The 21650-nt window shown below is 44.7% G+C and overlaps 1 protein-coding gene across 1 annotated transcript in view; it reads right to left on the reverse strand.

Moving 5' to 3' along the window:
• cfi (complement factor I) overlaps positions 1–21650 on the reverse strand; it is a 120837-nt gene that overhangs the window by 50475 nt on the left and 48712 nt on the right. The window contains exon 11 of the mRNA XM_070862263.1: positions 1443–1567. Within this exon, the coding sequence (XP_070718364.1) occupies positions 1443–1567 (125 nt within the window). The remainder of the gene's footprint in view (positions 1–1442; positions 1568–21650) is intronic.

The raw sequence follows: 21650 nt of genomic DNA on the forward strand, positions 1-21650 counted from the left end.
TGTTTGCCAACTGGAAAATGACCCATTTATCCCGACTCTCTGTTTTCTGTTAGTTAGCCAATCCTCTATCCATACTAATATATTACCCCCAACCCCGTGAACTTTTAACTTGTGCAATAACCTTTTATGTGGCACCTTATCGAATGCCTTCTGGAAATTGAATACACCACAATCAATGGTTCCCCTTTATCCACCCTGCTCGTTACATCCTCAAACAGCTCCAGCAAATTTGTCAAACATGATTTCCCTTTCATAAAACCATGCTGACTCTGCTTGATTGAATTATGCTTTTCCAAATGTATTGTTACTGCTTCCTTAATAATTGACGACAGATGTTAGGCTAACTGGTCTATAGTTTCCTGCTTTTTGTCTGCCTCCTTTTTTAAATAGGAGTGTTACAGTTGTGGTTTTCCAATCCGCTGGGACCGTCCCAGAAACCAGGGAATTTCAATTCATCCACTATCAATGCATCCACTATCTCTGCAGCCACTTCTTTTAAGACCCTAGGATGTAAGCCATCAGGTCCAGGCGCCTTTAGTCCCATTATTTTACCGAGAATTACTTCATTAGTAATAGTGATTGTATTAAGTTCCTCCCTCCCTATAGCCCCTTGATTATCCACTATTGGGATGTTAAGATAGAGCAGAGGGAGAATAGGCTGGTGAAAAAAGCTCCAGTTTGCTATGCAGTGTGTTTAGGGTGAGATACACGTAAGAAAGGAAAAAAGAGGAAAAAGGTGTGAAGAAACCTTACCCGACACCAACTCCAGCATTGTCACTCATCGCGGCCATGACTCTCTCTCTATGCCTGATGGCTAGCACATTTTCTTCCATGGGGGAGAGGATGTGCAGGCAGAATCGGCCTCCTCCAGTGGCAGTCTCCTGGAAGAAGTTGTGCGCGATCTTCTCCTGCAATAAAGAAGGTTGAGTGTTAGTGAGAGTCTTGTGAAGTGTTTAGAGAATTTGCCTTTCGTAATCAAATACATGATTTGTAGTGCGTAAGATGTGGGGAAGTGAGGGGTGCAATAGTAGTGAGTGTGTGAGTAGGAGGAGAAGGAGGTGGAGTGAAGTGTGAGACAGTGATTGTAGGAGAGTGAAGGGATGTGGGGCAGAGATTATTGTGAGTAGTTAGGGTGGAGATGTGAGCAGAGAATGAGAGTGGTATTCTTACCCCGACAACTCTGGTGAGGTCATTGAACTTTCAGCATTGTAGACATGTCCTGGGAGCTAAGCTCCTGGCATTGACCTCTTCAGCAACCTCTTCCCACTAGTGGTGGTGAATTTGCCTGGAGGGCAATGGAAATAAAAAATCGGGAGAGATGTAAAGCGGGCCACCGACTTACGATCACTCATTTTACACTGTCGTTCAAAGTCAAAATCTATTCCAATGTCTTCAAGAAACAAAAGACAGTTAAAGGAATGAAATGAGAATTCTACACTTACCTGTAAAGCTTCAGTACCTCCCACAAGCCTTTTTGATCTCTTCAAAGTGGTAATATGTGCATCTCTCGTAATGTTTGAAATCCCACAGGATATTTTAGGAAGTGCTGACTTGAGCTGGCTTCTTTCTAAAGGTAATGTTAAGTGCACATTCTGTCTATTAGCCCTGTAATACACCACATTCAAGCCAGACTACACAAACCAGTACTGGGAGAGATAAAGTGGTCATAGACCCTCAAAACAATGGGGGCAATTTTGATTTTGTGCAATAGTGTTAAACGGGCGATAGCGAATCGGCAGTCCGTTTTACATCTCTCTTGATTTTCATTTCATTTACATTGTGCTGAATTGGACCCTGATTAATCTGCGGGGAAAATTTGATAACTGAAAATTAACTATCTATGCATAAGATTCATTTATATGCAGTTACTGGAAAGTCAAATTTGTTCCTTTCTTTTTCTGGTTGCACACCTTACCCGTACATAGAGGAAGGTCCACATAGGCAAGTGATGTCAACAACATGTTGCTGACCTAGACAGGTGGACTGAGAGCTCGCAGAAGCTCTTTACCTGTACTATCAATGGTCCTCTGCCTCTGCGGGAAGGGAATAAAACCATTGCAGTCTATAGTGTAAACAACTGCAGGGTACATGATCCACAGAAATTAGGATCTAATGTTCTGCCACTGGAATAAGGGCGCACATTTGTTCTAATGGTCTCTATCATACAATGAAGCCCAGCAGAGTTACAGAGACTCAGGAGATCAATGCAAATAGGATCTCAGTTTATCTGCAAAGTGAAAGCATTTGAGGCCTTCAGCTGCACTTTTCAATTTACGCAACTACAGTTGTATTTTATTTATTCAGCAACCAAATGGTGAGTACCTCTATGGATTTCTCAGATAGTGTATAGTACATGCTGGAGAAGAAGCTGAAGACTTTTGTTTATCCCTTAATTACCTTCCTCTCAAATTCTCCCTCCTCTGCTAACAACAGTAACTCACATTGTGGTGCATGGGACAGGTGCCAATCACTTTTTACTACCTCCTAAAAGTTGTCATTCTTCTTCTGTTTTGTAAGTCTAGTGAGTGAGCTATTCCACCATGGGGAGCTCAATTTTATCCTCACCTGACATTAGGACGTGTTCACTTTATGCAGAAAGGATCACCAAAGAGTGATCAAGAGCAGGAACACTAGCTGATTTCTCCCTCCCTTGTTGAGGTACCCCAAAACCAATTGTAGCAAAGCATTGTCACGCTATCTGAGATAAACTAACTTAGCATAAACCAGCAGTCTATCCTGTGACCTATCTGGTTTATGACACCCAATAATACATCAGACAATGTGTTTGGCTGAGAGGATCATTGTCAGAGTCCTGGGAATAACTTTCTGATTCTGTACGAACTGTAATTACATAAATTTTTTAAAAAATTGAAATTGTTTCAGAAGAAAACTAAAGGGACTTCACACCTCCACTGGAAATAATTACAATCTATATTTACCTGTAGTATAGTCTGTGATTGTGGCTGTTCCTTTATAAAAACAAAAACACAAGAAGTGTATTAATCATAATGACAACCGTTCCCATTTAAAGTTATTAACATCATTGCTCCAGGGATTTACAATAGCAACCAATAATTAAATACACATGTTCAATGACTGTAATGCCAACTCATAAACAGATGGGTATGTTGTTCCAAACATATAAATAACTAGTTGATTCATCTTTAGCTAATTAATACATTTAGATCCCACTGAAAAAGAACCTGCAAGACTCCAAAGTTGGTAATAGCATGTGCTATTGTAAATACTTGAAAGCGGTAAAATCAGCATGTCTACATGATAATACCAGACATAAGAACATAAGAATTAAGAGCAGGAGTAGGCCATTTAGACCCTCGAGCCTGCTCTGCCATTCAATAAGATCATGGCTGATCTGATCTTGGCCTCAACACCACTTCCCCGCCCACGCCCCATAACCCTTGATTCCCTTATTGTTCTGATCGTTGTAATGTCTGTAAGCTTGTAATGTTTGTAGCTCCACACTGTGGATGTGGACGTATTGTGTACTGCAAGTGCAGGGTTAATAGTAAACAGAACTAGGCAGATTTTCGGAGACTTCCGAGAGAGCTGCCTGCCATGTTAGGAAGCTGTGTCTGCTTGTGCTCTGTGAATATATCATAGTTGGCGACAGAAGATGGGATTTTTTGGATGATTTAAAGCTTAAATTTTGTTGGTAAAGGATTCAGCCAGCTGACAGAGAGACTTTGGAAGTTTCTGCCTTTGGAAAAAGCTAAAAAAATCCAAGGTAAAATACAGCACATGGTGTGAACAGCTAGAGATTAAAATGGCAGGCGTATTGGGACATTTGGGAGAATATAGGCACGACCGGGAACGTTTTAAAGCGTATGTGGATCGGTAAGAAATGTATTTCACTGCAAATAACATAATTGAAGTTCCAGACAATGCAGTCCAGAACCGGGCTGTGTTGGAACGTAAGAAAGTGATCATCTTATCGGAGGCAGGTCCGGCATTATATGACACTCTTGTAAATCTGCTTGTGCCTGACGAGCCAAAGGGCACAACGCTTAAAGAGATTTTAATGAAGCTGGAGCAGCACTATAACCCCAAACCGTTAAAAATTGCTGAAAGCTATCATTTCGGGATTCAGAATCAAAAGGCTGATGAAAGTATCAGTGATTACATCATAGCATTAAAAAAGCTATCGATGCACTGTCATTTTGGAAACTTTCAAAACCGAGCATTACGGGATCGTTTTGTTTGTGGGGTGAAAAATGATGCAATTAGAAGGAAGTTATTGATGACGGATGACTTGACTTTTGAGATTGCTTGTCAGACAGCGAGGTCGATGAGCATGGCCGAAAAATATTCCTGAGAATTAAATAATGATTATGGTCGTCAGTCAACCGAGGTAAATCACCTGCAGGTTCAAAGTAAAAGACGGGCATAGCCGAAAGTCTCAGAAACTGGAAATTCTACCAGAGCGTCGAAGTCGTGCTATTGGTGCCTGGGACAACACATTGTTCAAAGTTGTCCATACGTGAAGGCAGAGTGTTTCTTCTGCAGAAAGACTGGGCATCTTGCGAAGGCATGCCGACTGAAGGGTAAACCAGCTTTTAAAGTTATGAGTCCAGCGTTCAAAGCTATGAGTAGAAATCCAAAGAGACTACATAGCATGGAAGAACAACAACAAGACGAGGAGATGTTAGAGTTACACGTCATCTGGAGCACAAGGTTACCGGACAGCAATTCGGAAAGCATCAAAATCCACATGGATGTTGCAGGATTCAAGATACCAATGGAAATTGACACGGGTGCATCCGTGAGTGTAGTACCGGAGTCACTGTATCTCGACAAATTGTGTGACTTCCAACTGGAGAAATCCAAGGTAGAGCTGCGAGGCTACTCGGGAGAGAAAATGTCTGTGGTAGGTCGTATTACCGTACCGATGAAATATAAAGATCAATTTCAAAACTTGCCTCTAATAGTAGTGAAAGGAGACAAGCCTACCTTACTAGGAAGAAATTGGTTGAGCTCACTGAAGCTGGATTGGAGTAAGATTTTCTGTGTGGAAGCGAGATTTTCATCAATGGATGAGGTTAGCAAGAAGTATCCGAAGGTGTTCTGCGAAATGGGCAGTCCGATCCAAGGCTTCAAGGCGAGTGTCAGGGTACAGAAGGATGCTAGATCGGTTTACTACAAGCACGTTCCGTACCATATGCACTCAAGGAGAAAGTTGAGCAAGAACTCAAAAGACTAGAGACTGAGAACATTATTTCTAAGATAGATCGATGTAATTGGGCTACACCCATTGTTGTTGTACCTAAGTCCGATGGTAAGGTAAGATTGTGTGGTGATTATAAAGTAACCGTAAACCAGTTTCTAGAGGGTAATGTCCCCAATACATTGCTGAATATAGAAGATTTGTTCACAACACTGACAGGTGGTCAGATCTTCTCTAAACTGGATCTTACGAATGCCTACTTACAGCTTGATCTAGATGAGGAGTCCAAGTCATGTTTGACTATAAATACTCATCTAGGCCTATATCAATTTAATAGGCTACCGTTTGGAGTGTCTTCCACCCCTGCCATATTCCAAGGGGTGATGAATCAGATTTTGCAAGGTATTGAAGGGGTAGTATGTTATTTGGATGACATACTAATTTCAGCACCAAATAGGCAAATTCATAATAACAACAAGTAAAATATTGGACATTTTACGAAAATTATTTTCTTCATTTGGCCTCCCTGAAGAGATTGTTTCGGATAATGGACCACAATTTCGTTCAGAAGAATTTGCACAATTCACGAGCAAAAATGATGTGAAACATACCAAGGTTCCACCATACCATCCTGCTTCGAATGGTGCAGCAGAGCACACTGTACAAATTGTAAAACGTGCCCTCATAAAACAAATGTTAGATCCAAATCCAAGGAAATGACAGTTGTCATTGGATCACAAATTGGCTAATTTTTTAATTACATATCGAAATACTCCTCATACAACTACTGGTAGAACACCAGCAGAGTTCAAACGACAGCCACGAACCAGATTCTCATTGTTAAAGCCAAATTTTGGCACAGTCCGTAGAAGAGACACAATTAAGACAGAAAGAGATTCAGGATAGAGGTAGAGTAAAAGAGAGAAGTGTGAAATTAAACCAGAAGGTGAGAGTGAAGAACCATCACCATAAATGGTTAAAGTGGTTACCAGGAAGAGTGGTGAAGATATGTGGTCCTCGCACATATTTGGTCAAGATGTTTGATAATGGACAGGTTAGGTTTGTTCATATTGATCATATTTTACCTACAGACATGGAAGGAGTTGAAGGTGGGAATGATTCAATTATTTCTGACTCATCAGATAGTTTTGATACACTAGTAGCAAATCCTAAATCCAATGTACTGGAAACAAATCCAGGAGAGAATCAGAATGAAAGTCTGAGTCCGAGTCAGGAAAACAAAGAGCCTGAAGTTAGAGTGACTTCAAATGAAAATCAAGGAAATTCCGTGGAGGAAAACATTCCTCAGGGTGAGCCTCGAATGAGTTTAGATTCGACACCATGTTTGGAAGGTTCTGTTCGAGAGTGAAGGTATCCTCTTTGAAACAGAAAACAAGTGGTAAAGTTAAATTTGTAAATATGGAAAAAAAATAAGTTTATATCTTGTGTTATGTATAAACATGAAAGTTATGTCTAATGTTTGTTATGATGGCTTCTTCATTAAGGAGGGAGAAGTGTAATGTCTGTAAACTTGTAATGTTTTTAGCTCCACACTGTGGATGTGGACGTATTGTGTACTGCAAGGGCAGGGTTAATAATAAACAGAACTAGGCAGATTTCCGGAGACTTCCGAGAGAGCTGCCTGCCATGTTAGGAAGCTGTGTGTGCTGTGCTCTGTGAATATATCACAATCGTCTTATCGTCTATCTCCACCTTAAATATATTCAATGACCCAGCCTTCACAGCTCTCTGGGGTACAGAATTCCAAAGATGCACGACCCTCTGAGAGAAGAAATTCATCTAATTTCCATTTTAAATAGGCGACCCCTTATTCTGAAACTATGCCCCCTAGTTCTAGATCCTCCCACGAGGGGAAACATCCTCTCTGCATCTACCCTGTCAAGTCCCATCTGAATCTTGTGCATTTCAATAAGATCACCACTCATTCTTCTAAACTCCAATGACTATAGGCCCAACCTGCTCAACCTTTCTTCATAAGACAACCCCTTCTCAGGAATCAATCTCATGAACCTTCTCTGAACTGCTTCCAATGCAAGTATATCCCTCCTTAAATAAGGGGACCAAAACTGTATGCAGTATTCCAGGTGTGGCCTCATCAACACCCTGTACCATTGTAGCAGGACTTCCCTACTTTTATACTCCATTCCCCTTGCAATAAAAGCCTTCATTCCATTTGCCTTCGTAATTACTTGCTGTACCTGCATGCTAACTTTTTGTATTTCATGTACAAGGACCCCCAGATCCCTCTGTACCACAGCATTTTGTAATCTCTCCCTATTTAAATAATAATTTGCTTTTTTATTTCTCCTACCAAAGTGGATAACCTCACATTTTTCCACATTATACTCCTTATCTCCTTAAATGTTTGCCACTGCATATCTACCATCTTACCCTTTAACTTATTTTCCCAGTCAACTTTAGCGAACTCTGCCTTCATACCTTTGTAATTACCTTTATTTAAGTTCAGGACACAAGTTTGAGACCTAGCTTTCTCATCCTCAAACTGAATTTGAAATTCCACCATGCTATAATCACTCTTCCCAAGAGGATCCTTTACTATGAGATCATGAATTAATACAGTCTCATTACACATTACCAGATCTAAAATAGTCTGCTCTCTAGTTGGTTCCACAATGTATTGTTCTAAGAAACTATCCTGAAAGACTCTATGAAATCTTCCTCAAGGCTACCTTTGCCAATTTGATTTGTCCAATCAATATGAAGATTAAAATCATCCGTGATTATTGCCGTACCTTTCTTACAAGCCTCCATTATTTAGAAACATAGAAACATAGAAATTTATAGCGCAGAAGGAGGCCATTTCTGCCCATCGTGTCCGTGCCGGCTGACAAAGAGCCACACGGCCCTCGGTCAGCAGCCCTGAAGGTTACATATAAACCTATGAACAATGAACAATGGTGGAAAGGTAAAGAGCATCTGGCCCAACCAGTCTGCCTCACACAGCCTTGATACCTCATGCATCACAACATTTTACACACCACCCCAACCGGAGCCGTGCGATCACCTGGGAGAAGCAAAAAAACAGCTAAAAACCCAGGCCAATTGGGGGAAAAAATCTGGAAAAATTCCTCTCTGATCCATCCAGGCGATCGAAACTAGTCCAGGAAATCACTCTGGCCGTATTCGATTCCCTGAAGTACTTACCATCGTATCTGACTTATCCCCTCCCACTCCAAGTTCCTCTCCAGCTCAGATGAGATGTCGTTAACCCTGGCACTGGGCAGGCAACACAGCCTTCAGGACTCACGTTTTCGGCTGCAGAGAACTGTATCTATCCCCCTAACTATACTATCCCCTACCACAACTACATTTCAATGTGTTGATGTGTTTGTCAAAGTATTTGAGATATGTCATGTTATGAGAGAATAGTAATGGTTTGGAGAGATGGGTTGAATAAGTAATGAATTTGCCTGCTTTCTCTGCTGATACTTTGAAAAACATGCCAATCTTTTGTCCTGGCCAGTGTTCCAGTGTAAGTCATTGCTGAATTTGACAGTACTTCCAAGGTCAACTAACTTGCCATGGGCAAATGCCTGGTGTGATTAGCTCCTCATCCTTTGGGGGGCAGGATTTTGGATCATAAAGGCCTGTAGCAACTTAAAGGGTGATTGTGTTTTGGAAAATTGACTGCCGATAGCCATCTAACAACCATGGAAAACATCTGGGAGCAGCTGTGGCAGTAGCAGGGCACTATGGTTGGAGGAGGCCTAAAAACCTTGTTGCAGCAAATGCAGCATGGGAGGAACATAGCTTCCCCATGCCTATGGAATGGTCAATGATGGCTCTGGTGGAGGCATGTACCTCATTGTACCTGTGCTTCTCCATTGTCTATTGCTATACTGATGGGACATGCTCCACCTGAACCGGAATGGACCAGTGTCCTAGCAGAAAGGATGCATAGGGAAGTGGCAAATGTTTTAAACTCGTAAGACTGGGGAGGGATCTACAAGAAATGAAAGAAGCCTGAATACAATCTGGTAACAAGGAGGGTTGATGAGGGTAGTACGTTTGTTATAGTCTACATTAATTTTAGTTAGGTTTTTGACAAGGTCTCGCATGGCAGTCTGGTCAGAAAAGTAACCGCCCATGGGATCCAAGGGAAAGTGGCAAATTGAATCCAAAATTGGCTTAGTGGCAGGAAGCAAAGGGTAATGGGTTGGCGGATGTTTTTGTAGCTGAAAAGCTGTATCCAGTGGGGTTCTGCAGTGCTCAGTACTTGGTCCCTTGCTTTTTGTAGTATACATCAATGATTTAGGCTTCAATGTAGGGGGCAGGATTAAGAAGTTTGCAGATGATACAAAAAATGGCCGTGTGGTTGATAGTGAGGAAGAAAGCTGTAGACTGCAAGAAGATATCAATGGGCAGGTGAGTAGAAAAGTGTCAAATGGAATTCAATCCGGAGAAGCGTGAGACAATGCATTTGGGGAGGGCTATCAATGCAAGGGAATATACAATAAATGGTAGGACACTGAGAAGTGTAGAGTAACAAAGGGACCTTGGAGTGCATGTCCACAAATCCCTGAAGGTAGCAGAACAGATAAGATGGTAAAGAAGGCATACGGGATACTTTCCTTTATTAGCTGAGGCATAGAATATAAGAGCAGGAAGGTTATGCTTGAACTGTATAAATCACGAGTTAGGCCACAGCTAGAGTACTGTGTACAGTTCTGGTCACCACATTACAGGAAAGATGTGATTGCACAAGAGAGGGTACAGACGAGATTTACAAGGATGTTCTCAGGACTGGAAAATTTTAGCTATGAGGAAAGATTGAATAGGCTGGGATCGTTTTCTTTGGAACAGAGGAGGTTGAGGGGGGACGTGATTGAGGTGTATAAAATTATGATGGACCTAGATAGAGTGGATAGGAAAGACATATTTCCCTGAGCAGAGAGGTCAAATAACCAGGGGACATAGATTTAAAGTAATTGGTTGGAGTATTAGAGGGGGTGTTGAGGAGAACTTTTCTGGAACTCACTGCCTGAAAGGATGGTAGAGGCAGAAATGCTCATCACATTTAAAAAGTTCTTAGGTAGAAGTTATGCTGCAGCTATACAAAACCCTGGTTAGACCACACCTGGAGTACTGTGAGCAGTTGAGGGCACCACACCTTAGGAAGGATATATTGGCCTTGGAGGGAGTATAGCGTAGGTTTACCAGAATGCTACCCGGACTTCAAGGGTTAAGTTACGAGCAGAGATTACACAAATTAGGGTTGTATTCCCTAGAATTTAAAAGGTTAAATGAATAATAGAAGTTTTCAAGATATTAAGGGGTATAGAGGGTAGAGAGAGAGAAACTATTTCCGCTGGTTGGGGATTCTATGACTAGGGGCATAATCTTAAAATTAGAGCCAGACCTTTCAGGAATGAAATTAGGAAACACTTCTACACAGAAAGGCTGGAATCTTCCCAGCCCTGCGAGTGTGGGTTTGGAGGCAGGCCCGCTGTTAAAATGATCCTGATTGACAACGGGACAGGATCCCGCACTGAACCCGCCTCCTTGTCAGTTTCTCAACTGTCAATTTTGCATGCGGATTGCAGATACGGCACCAAGTGGCAGGCCAGTTAATTAAGGTACTTAACAGGTAGTTTAATGCTATTTAAGAGGATTAAAAGCAGGCAATTACAATTTTACCAGGTTTGCTGTCCATCAGGGAACATGCCAGGTAAGTGGAGTTGGGTTCTCAGTGACTCTCTATTGCTTTGGCAAGTTGACATTTGCAGAAGTAGTATAAAAGCTTCCATTTCACAGCTGTTCATTTTCCATTTTCAGAAGATGAAGCTTTTAGGATTTGGAAGAAACTTTTAAGCTGTATGCTGTTTGGAAGTGTTTGTAGTGAACTCTCTATTCACTGTCACCTCCTTGGATCAACCTCTCTCACCATTGACAGATCACTCCTGCAATTTCAATCTCACCTGCCATCTATTCCAGTAGCTTCGGTGCCCTTGATAAAATCTCACCTTGGTCCTCAGAATCCTACCACGCTCAGCCCCAACACCAACATCACCAGGCACACCAGCATCACCAACACCACCAACCTTCTCCGCAATCACCCTGCACAGGACACGGGCCATCAGCACCCGACAACATTGCTGCCCAGGAGGTCAGGGATGGCCTCACCATGGCTACATTTACTTCACGATATAGTGTACCCTGGCTGCCACATGATATGCCAGGTTGGTACCACCCCATACCAACACTACAAACCATCCCTGCAATGCCAAAGCCATTCCTTTCACATTCATCACTCTTACGTCTGACCATTCACTAAAACTCATTAAGCCACTTCCAAGGGTACACACAAATCTGTCCAAGAACATTGGATAGAGCATCCAAGTACTTACGTGTTGTTAGTTGGTGTGATTGGACAAGGATGAGGGTGAGTGTGAGAGGTGGCTAGTGAGATGGGGATGTGATAATGTAGATAGAGAGGGATGGTGGAGATGCAACGTAAGTTGGTGTGAGTAAGGATGTGCAGGAGTAGGGTAGGGAAGGTAGTGATGAGGATGTGATGAATGGCACAGCAGGATGAGGTTGAGTGTGGCTTTGCAGTAAGGTTCCGTGATCTACTGAGATTATTGAAAAGTTTGCGCCATTGCAGTCTGGTTCTCCTGAGGACATTCCTGCTTGTGCCCTCCTGTACATTGTGCAACCAGGCTGTGTTGGTGTCATGGGGAGGTATCTTCTGCCCATTGGAAGGGAAGAGAACCTCTCTGCATGTAGTGACTCCCTCCATAAGCATCTGGAGGGAGTCATGGGAGAGCCTGGGTACAGCTTTGCACCTTTGTGCAGTGTTTGTCAGTGTTTGCAGCACCTCAATGCTGCAGAACACTGTCAGAAGAACTGTTTGAAAAAAAGTTGGCCATGGTCCCTTTAAGAAAACCGGCTGATGACGCATCATCAGATGACATCATCATTTCTGTTAATTGGCTGGGAACTCCGCAGGGCGGGCTTAACCAGCCAATCATTTGAAGATTGCTGTCAGAGGGCGGGCTGCAGCTGGGAACGGGTTTTGCACACACTGTCGATGCCGCCCACACCCAACTCACCCCTGTTGCCGAAAAAAAGGCCAAATGGTGGTAGAAGTTTGGAATTTGCTTCGGCAATTGATCCTAGAGCAATTGTTCATTTTAAATCGGAGATTGATAGCTTTTTGTTAACCCAAGGCATTAAGATATATGGGCCAAAGGCAGGTATATGGAGTTAAGTTGCAGGTCAGCCATGATCTCATTGAATGGTGGAACAGGCTTGAGGGACTCAATGGCCTACTCCTGTTCCTATGTTCCTGTATGCACTTGAAGTGCCGTAACCTACAAGGCTACGGAACAAGAGCTGGAAAGTGGGATTAGGCTGGATAGCTCTTTTTCAGCCGGCACAGACACAATTGGTCGAATGGCCTTTTTCTGTGTCGTAAATGTCTATGATTCTAGGATAAACGAAACAGGAAAGCAGCGCATTGGTAGACTAAACTAGGGGAGGACATAAATGACCAGGGAATAAATAGTTATAGAACAGGGGCTGGATTTTCAGCTTTTGAGATTTCGGGGCAGTAATGGCGGCAGAGCGGTCCTGCTTGGAAAATGTTTGCGCCCTCGTCTGCAAAATTCAGCAAAAAATTAGGTTCCATGACTGGGGGCGCAAAATCAGGTATTACGCAACAAAGTTTTTGCGCCCGAGCTGAAAATCACGCAGTTAAAAAAGTTTTGTTGATTTAAGGAACCTCATTGTTGTTTAGTGCCCTGCAACATAATGCTGTATATTGTATGATTTTATTTTGGTGGGGGAATTTGTGTGACTTTGTTGCAGTAATATTTACGATTCATATTTTCCATTGGTGTCTTGTGCATCATTCCAACGTTCACCGGAGATGTGCTTTTATAGGGGCACATAGTGTGTCCAGTATTAGCTCCATCCCTCAGTTTCGTGCATTTAGGAGAGCCAGTCCATTACGAGCTGGCGACCTGCGATTCTTGGTCCGGCAGCATCTCCTCCTCCTGAGATGGCCATGCAATCCCCACTGGCAATGCCTGGTCCTTCATGATAGCCAAGTTGTGCAACATGCAGCACACCACAATGAATTCAGATACCTGTTGAGGGGAGTATTGAAGGCTGCCTCCAGAGCGGTCCAGCCATCAGTCTGCCTGTAGGAGATGGCATATCTCTGTCAGCACTTCATTTTGGAAGCGCAGCCTTCTCAGACACTGCTTATCATAGAGCTGGAGGTATGAGCGTTGATGCCTGTAAACCCGTGGGACGTACGCCCTCCTCCCCAGCTTTGTCTTCGGCCTCTCCTCATCCGTGGGTCGACATGGCCAGAAGCCCTTGATGCAGCTTGATGCTGCCTGGCAATAGCATGGAGCATGATACGCTGCCGAACTAGTAATGCCCCCATTACATTTTCTCACTCACCTTGTCAGGGCACTGTAATGGCAAATAAAAGTGCCATTTGCAAGTCGGAGCCTCACGTGGCGTGATGTGCACAGCCGTTGCAGTCAATGTGACCTGCCATGTAGGATCCTCAGCCCACCATTTAAAATGCTGCCAATACCGCCTGCTGCAGCCTGGGAATGCCTGGTTTTTCAGACGGTTCCTGGGGCGGGCGTTAAATGAGAGCTGAATTTTGTATCTCGGAGCGGAGCATTGCACGATGATTGACATCATGATCTCAGAGAAACTAGAGGGCGGGCGGTAAGTTTTTGCATTGCCGCAAACCATGAGCTGAGATTGCTAGCTGGGCGGTAAAAGCTGGACACTCGGCGTTACATCTAGAAACACCATAAACCGCCCCTCCGGGGCGCAAACAGAGGCGCAAACGAGCAGAAAATCCAGCCACTGTAGGAGTGTGAAAAAATGGTTAAATTAAAGTGAGAGGAACTGTTATTAAAAATGCGTTAAACCATCTGTAGAGCAATGCACACAATATCCATAATAAAACAGGGGAACTGGAGGCAATAATACATTGCAAGGAACCTGATATAGCAAGGATTACTGAGACATGGCTATAAAGACAACCAATTAAGTACTTTTGAAGTGTAGTCACTGTTGTAATGTAGGAAACGCAGCAGCCAATTTGCACACAGCAAGGTCCCACAAACAGTAATGTGATAATGACCAGATAATTTGTTTTTATGATGTTGTTTCAGGGAAAGAAAGACTTGCATTTATGCACTGCCTTTCATGACCACAGGATCTCCAAAAGTGCTTTACAGCCAATATGATGTTGATTGAGGGATAAATATTGGGCATGACACTGGGGATAACTCCACTGCTCTTATTTGAAATAGTGCCATGGGATCTTTAACGTCCACCTGAGAGGCCAGATAGGGCCTTGGTTTAATGTCCCATCTGAAAGACAGCACCTCCAACAGTGCAGCAGTCCCTCAGTACTGCACTGGAGTGTCAGCCTAGATTTTTGTGCTCAAGTTTCAGAAGCGAGGGTGCTACGAACTGAGCCACAGCTGACAGAAAAATCAGGACTGAGAATTAAACATTGCAGGGTAAAATGTATTTAGAAAAGATAGAGAAGAACAAAGGGAGGTGGAGTAGCTGTATATAATGGCAATAGAAAAAACTAATGTAGCCATACGTAAAACAGAAATAGAATCGATGTGGATAGAGATAAAAGATAATAAAAGATCAATCACACTAATCTACAGACCATGTAGTCATGGAAGGGAGGTGGAAGAAGAAATAGGCCAAAAAATTAGGGAAATGAGTGAAAAACAGAAATCATGGGCATTACAACTATCAGCATACTATAGACAGAATGAAGCGATCCCACAACCAACATTTCAGATCAAAGCTTCGCACTCCTGCCACATTAAGTCATGAATGGTGGTGGGCCATTAAATAACTGACAGGAGGAGGAGGCTCCATGAACATTTCCATCCTCAATGATGGCGAAGCCCAGCACGCCAGTGTAAAAGACAAGGCTGAAGCATTTGCAACCATCTTCAGCCATAAGTGTCGAGTGGATGATCCATCTTGTCCTCCTCCTGAGGTCCCCACCATCACCTTGGTAGGAAAAATAGAAAAGCAGAGTATTTTTTAAATGGTGAGAGATTGGGAAATGTTGGTGTTCAGAGGGACCTGGATGTCCTTGTACACGAATCACTGAAAGTTAACATGCAGGTACAGCAAACAATTAAGAAAGCAAATGTTGGCCTTTATTACAAGAGGATTTGAGTATAAGAGTAAAGACGTCTTACTTCAATTATATAGGGCCCTGGTGAGACCGCACCTGGAGTATTGTGTACAGTTTTGGTCTCCTTACCTAAGGAAGGATATACTTGCCATTGAGGGAGTGCAACGAAGGTTCACCAGACTGATTCCTGGGATGGGGGGATTGTCCTATGAGGAGAGATTGAGTAGTCTAGGCATATATTCTCTAGAGTTTAGAAGAATGAGAGGTGATCTCCCTGAAACATACAACATTCTTACAGGGTTTAACAGGGTAGATGCAGGGAGGATGTTTCCTCTGGCTGAGGAGCCTAGAACCAGGGGTCACAGTCTCAGAGTAAGGGGTCAGCCATTTAGGACTGAAATGAGGAGAAACTTCTTCACTCAGAGGGTGGTGAATCTTTGGAATTCTCTACCTCAGAGGGCTGTGGAAACTCAGTCTTTGAGTATATTCAAGACACAGATCGATAGATTTTTGGATATTAAGGAAATCAAGGGGTAAGGGGATAGTGCAGGAAAGTGGAGTTGAGGTAGAACATCAGCCATGGGCTCATTGAATGGCGGAGCAGGCTCGAGGGGCCAAATGGCCGACTCCTATTCCTAATTCTTATGTTCTTATCACAGAAGCAGACTTTAGCCAATTCAATTGACTCCACATGATATCAAGAAACAGCTCAGGGCACTGAATGCAGCAAAGAGTATGGGTCCCAACAATATCCCAGCTGTCATGCTGAAGGCTTGCGCTCCAGAACATGGTACAGAAACATGCACAACCATTCCACGCTGGCTTCTTCAACAGCCCAAACCCATGACCTCTACCAACTACAAAGACAAGGGCAGAAGACACATAGAAACACAATCACCTCCAAGTTCCCCTCCATTACACACCATCCTGACTTGGCAATATATCATCGTTCCTCTAGACAAGCTGTTCCAACCTTGGTCCAAACAAGGACAAAAAAGCTGAACTGCAGACATGAGGTGGGAATGACTGCCCTTGACATCAAGGCAGCATTTGACAAGTGTGGCATCAAGGAGCCCAAGTAAATTGAAGTCAATAGGAATCAGGGGAAAAAGTCTCCACTGGCTAGAGACAGACCTAGCACAAAAGAAAATGTTGTGGTTGTTGGAGGCCAATCATCTCAGCCCCAGGACATCACTGCAGGAGTTCCTCATGGGAAGTGTCCTGGGCCAAACCATCTGCAGCGGCTTCATCAATGACCTTCCTTCCATCATAAGGTCAGAAGTGGGGATGTTCAGTTCCATTTGCAACGCCTCAGATAATGAAGCAATCTGTACGCGCATGCAGCAAGCCCTGGACAACATTCAGGCTTGGGCTGATAAGTGGCAAGTAACATTCGCGCCACACAAGTGACAGGCGATGACCATCTCCAACAAGACAGCGTCTAACCATGACCCCTTGGCATTCAATGGTATTGCCATTGCCGAATCCCCCAACATCAACATCCTGGGGGGTCACCATTGACCAGAAACATAACTGGAACACCCACATAAATACTGTGGCAACAATAGCAGGTCAGAGGCTGAGTATTCTCTGGCAAGTGTCTCACCTCCTGATTCCCCAAAGCCTTTCCACAATCTACAAGACACAAATCAGGAGTGTGATGGTATACTCGCCACTTGCCTCGATGAGTGTCGACCAACAACACTCAAGAAGATCTACACCATCCAGGACAAAGCAGCCTGCTTTATTGGCATCCCATCCACCACCTTAAATATTCACTCCCTCCACCATTGGCGCAACGTGGCTGCAGTGTGTACCATCTACAAGATGCACTGCAGCAACTCGCCAAGGCTTTTATATAGGATGTACACAAAAACAGGCCATTCAGCACAACCGTTCCATGCTGGCTCCTTCAATAGCACCTCCCAAACCCACAACCTCTATCAACTACAAGGACAAGGGTAGAAGACGCATGGAAACACCATCACCTCCAAGTTCCCCTCCATTTCACATCATCCTGAATTGGTAATATATCGCTGTTCCTTCATAGTCGCTGGGTCAAAATGCTGAAACTCCCTCCCTGACAGCACTATGGGAGTACCTTCACCACACAAACTGCAGAGGTTCAAGAAGGCGGCTCATCACCACCTTCTCAAGGGCAGTTAGGGATAGCAAATAAATTCTGGCCTTGCCAGTGACACCCACATCCCAGGAACGAATAAAGAAAACTACCCTGAAATTAATTGGCCAGAAGAGGTTTGGTAAAGTGGATAAGGGAATGGAATTCCTACAATGTGTACATGACTCTTTTCTACCACAGTAAGAGGCCCAATAAGGGAGGATTCAAGACTGGATCTAGTAATGGGGAATGAATCAGAGCAGATAAGAGAAGTAAGAGTAGGGGAATATCTAGGTAATAGTGATCATAATATTACATGGTTTAAGATAATTCTGGAGAAAAACCTAAGCATGAAAAAGACCAGGATAATAGATTGGAGAAAAGATGATTTTGAGGGGCTAAGAATAGAACTTCGAAAATAAAATGGGCAATGCTGGCAAACAATCATGTAGAACAGCAATGGGAAACATTTAAAACGGTGTTCAAAAGAGTCCAGGAAAATATATATTCTGCTTAAAAACAAGAACAAACTAAACATTAATGAGACACCATGAATGAATAAAGACATAAGGGAAAAATTGAGGGTAAAGAAAGAGGTGTCCACTTAGTACATGGACAGCAGGTGAGAGCATGACAAGAGAGAATACACAGTGATTAGGATAGAAGTCAAAAAAACAATTAGGAAGGCAAAGAGGAACCATGAAATTAACTTATCAAGGAACACAACAAAATAGTAAAATATTCTACAGCCACATAAATTTTTTATAAAAAGAAGGTTGGGATGGGCGAGTTTTCCGCAGACTTTGGAGGGAGGTGGTCCAGGACATTTCTGCAAGAGACACAGTGCCACGAACTGTGACACATGTCGGAGGAAGTTCAACTACCTCACTAGGGTCATCAAGGTGAGTACCCTTTCTATTAATGCACCAGTGCCATGATGTGAACCTCACTGTCTCACACAATGTAAAGTCTTTGCAGTACCTGCCCCTTCTCTATGTGTTCCAGGCCATAGTCTTGGTTGGTGAAGCCGCGTGAAAAGTTGAGGCTCAGTTCACCAGCCATGACCTGCGCATGCAAGCGCGTGCACCTTCTTGTTCCCTATTCAGTCTCACCCCTCCTCGCACTACACTTTCACTCTTGACATGTGTTTGCAAAACGTCAGCCTTGTCCGTAATCCTAGTTAGCTCTCACCTCATCCCACCGTTCCCACATGCACTATGTGCAGCCACGCAGATTCTAATGGACATCTGCACACTTTCAGACAGTAGCAGCTACTCTACATGATGAGCTGCACACTCACTCACACCACCTTGTTTTTCATATTGCAGGCGAAATTGACTCATAAACATTGAGAGCAGCAGCGCACCGGAAGTGGGGAGCCTGATATACAGGATCTCACTGAGGTTGAGCAGCGAGTGTCCGCCCTCATGGGCACACCAATTGGCGCAGTGGCGGGCAGCGAAGCAGAGCTCCCTGTGGACAGTGACGGTATGTGAATGGCATTTACGATTTCTGTGAGATCCGTGACCCTTCACAGCAAATGGCCTACCCCCTTTACATAGAAATGGGCAATGTCACCTTCTTCTTACTTCCCTGCCCCCTCCCCTGCTGCTAACCACACTTCTGTTGCTTTGTGCCTAGAGATGCTGAGCCAGAAGCACAGCAGCCTGTCCATGAGCCGTTAACATCAGCCAACGAGGGAGATGACAAAGAAGCGGACAACAGTTTATTGACTGAACAGGACATTCCATCAGTCCTACAGAGTGGGGAAACCATATCGGTCGAAGGCCTTGAATTCCTGGGGTTCAAAGAGTCTGAGGCTCCTGGCCCCAGCGGCCTACAGCAACGCAGAGCTCGAGGGGAAGCTTGGAGGTCAGCTCCCCGAAGGATGAGTCGGCCCAGGAGTCCTGCTGAGGATCGAGCACACGAGGACCTGGACTTGGAGGCTATGTCCAGCGAAGTCTATGCAAATGCACTGCGATCTCATGGGTGCATTGGAGAAAGGCCCCACAGAGCATGGATGCACTTGCTCTGAGGTTGGGGGAGGCCACCTCAAGCATTGCCTGTGCCTCTCAGGCATTCACCGAGCCCATCCTTGCCCACTTACAGAGTGAGCTGGGCCCAACGGGCAATAGTGGAGTCCGAGAGGGGATGGCGCGTGCCATGGCTGATGTGGCGCAGCTATCGCATCACAGGCCCAAGCTACGCAAGGACTTTGTGATGTGATGCTGTCAGTGATTGCTGGCATGAACTCTCAGACAGCCGCATTTCAGTCTCAGTGTGCTCAGGGGCAGTCGCAGAGTGATGCCATGCACACACTGACTGCTGCCATCCTCTCTGTGTTCCCCACAGTCCAACGGGGAAGTGATGGTGCTGAAGCAGGCCAGCAATGTGTGCTCACACATATTGCTCCGGATGCTGAGGCTCTGCCTCGGGTGAGTGGCCATGGGCCGTTGGAAATGGCTTACAGCATTCCGGCTCCCACCAGTACCACTCCGCCTTTGCATCTACTATGGTCTACACCCGAGCCATCCGAGACTGCTGCCACCAATACTGAGGCAGTGGAGTCTGCAGCCGGGCCTTCCAGGCCCAGTTCTAGTCCAGGGCATCCTGCTAGGCTGTCTGTACTGTCTCCCCCATGCACACATCAGCCCTCGGTAGCCTTGCTGCAGGCACTGAGGCAATATTAAGGATGAGCACTAATTGTGGGAGGGGGTTCAAGATAAGAGGTGGCAAATGCCACAGGAAGTCTGACTGAAGCACACCACAATGAATTGCAAGACCTGTTGAGAGGAGTATTGAAGGCTGCCTCCAGAGCGAACCTGGCATCGGAAGCACTCCTATTGTCTGCTCTATGATGTTAGAAGTGGCCGCATGGCTGTCATTGTAGTGATGCTCTGCTTGTGTGGTGGGGTTACGAAGGGGAGTCATTAGCCAGGTGACTAGGCCGTAGCCTTTGACTCCGAGCAGCCAGAACATGTTGGCTGAACCAATCATGGCACAGTGCCCTCACGCAGGATGAACGCATCATGTGCGCTCCCAGGATAGCGGGCATTCACTGCGAGGATGCGCTGCGTGTGGTCGCACACCAGCTGCACATTCAGGGAATGGTATCTCTTTTAGTTTCTGAATACCTCGGCATTCTCTAATGGTGCCCGCAAGGCCACGTATGTGCAGTCAATGACTCCTTGTACCCTCGGGAAGCTCGCAATCCTGCCAAACCCACATGCTCGCTCATTCTGACTCTCCCTACTCATTGGGAACATGATGAAGTTCATTTTGCGGGCATAGAGAGCTTTGTGATGTGGCGAATGCAGCAATGTGCAGCGTATTGAGCGGTGTTGCATATGTCCCCTGAAGCAGCCTGGAAGGAGCTGGAGGCATAGAAGGCCAGCGCCACAGTGACCTTCACTGCAATGGGCAGCGCAGTCCTAGTGCCGATGTAAGGCTGCAGGTCTGCCTGTAGGAGATGGCATATCTCTGTCAGCACTACCTTTTGGAAGCGCTGCCTTCTCACACACTGCTCCTCAGAGAGGTTGAAGTATGAGGTATGTTGCTGCCTGTAAACCCATGGGGGATAAGGCCTCCTGTCCAGAAGTCTATGGCCTTTCCTAATTCCTGCCCCGATATGGCCAACACCCCTTCTATCTTGCCGCTGCCTAACAAGAGCATAGAGTTGGTGATGCTGGAGAGCTAGTAATGCACCCATTAAATTTTTTAACTCAAGTTGTAAGGACCCTGTAATGTCAGATAAATCTGCCACTTTAAAGTCAGAGATTCACACAGAATGCTGTGCGGAAACGTTGCACTCAATAGGACCTTCAATTAATGCTCCTCTTCCCTCCCTTTAAATAGACTGCAGATAGCGCCAATGGAAGGTGGTACCACCTGGTTTTTCCGCCGTGATTAGGGATGGACGCTAAATGAGGCGGCCGTACCTAATTTTGCGAGTGGGGCGCTAGCGGGTCATTGCACGATGACTGACTTCATGATCTGACTGAAAGTACACAACGAGGCGGAAGTCTTTTGCGCCGCCACAAAACCAGTACCAAATTTCCCGGCAGGGCACTACAAGCTACGCGGCCGGGCGATAAGCAATTCAAGACGCATTACCGCCCCTCCAGGGCACTAACAGAGGTGCTACACAACCGAATTTCCAG

The sequence above is a fragment of the Pristiophorus japonicus genome, chromosome 2 (assembly GCF_044704955.1).
Source record: "Pristiophorus japonicus isolate sPriJap1 chromosome 2, sPriJap1.hap1, whole genome shotgun sequence".
In the NCBI taxonomy this organism is placed as follows: Eukaryota; Metazoa; Chordata; class Chondrichthyes; family Pristiophoridae; genus Pristiophorus; species Pristiophorus japonicus.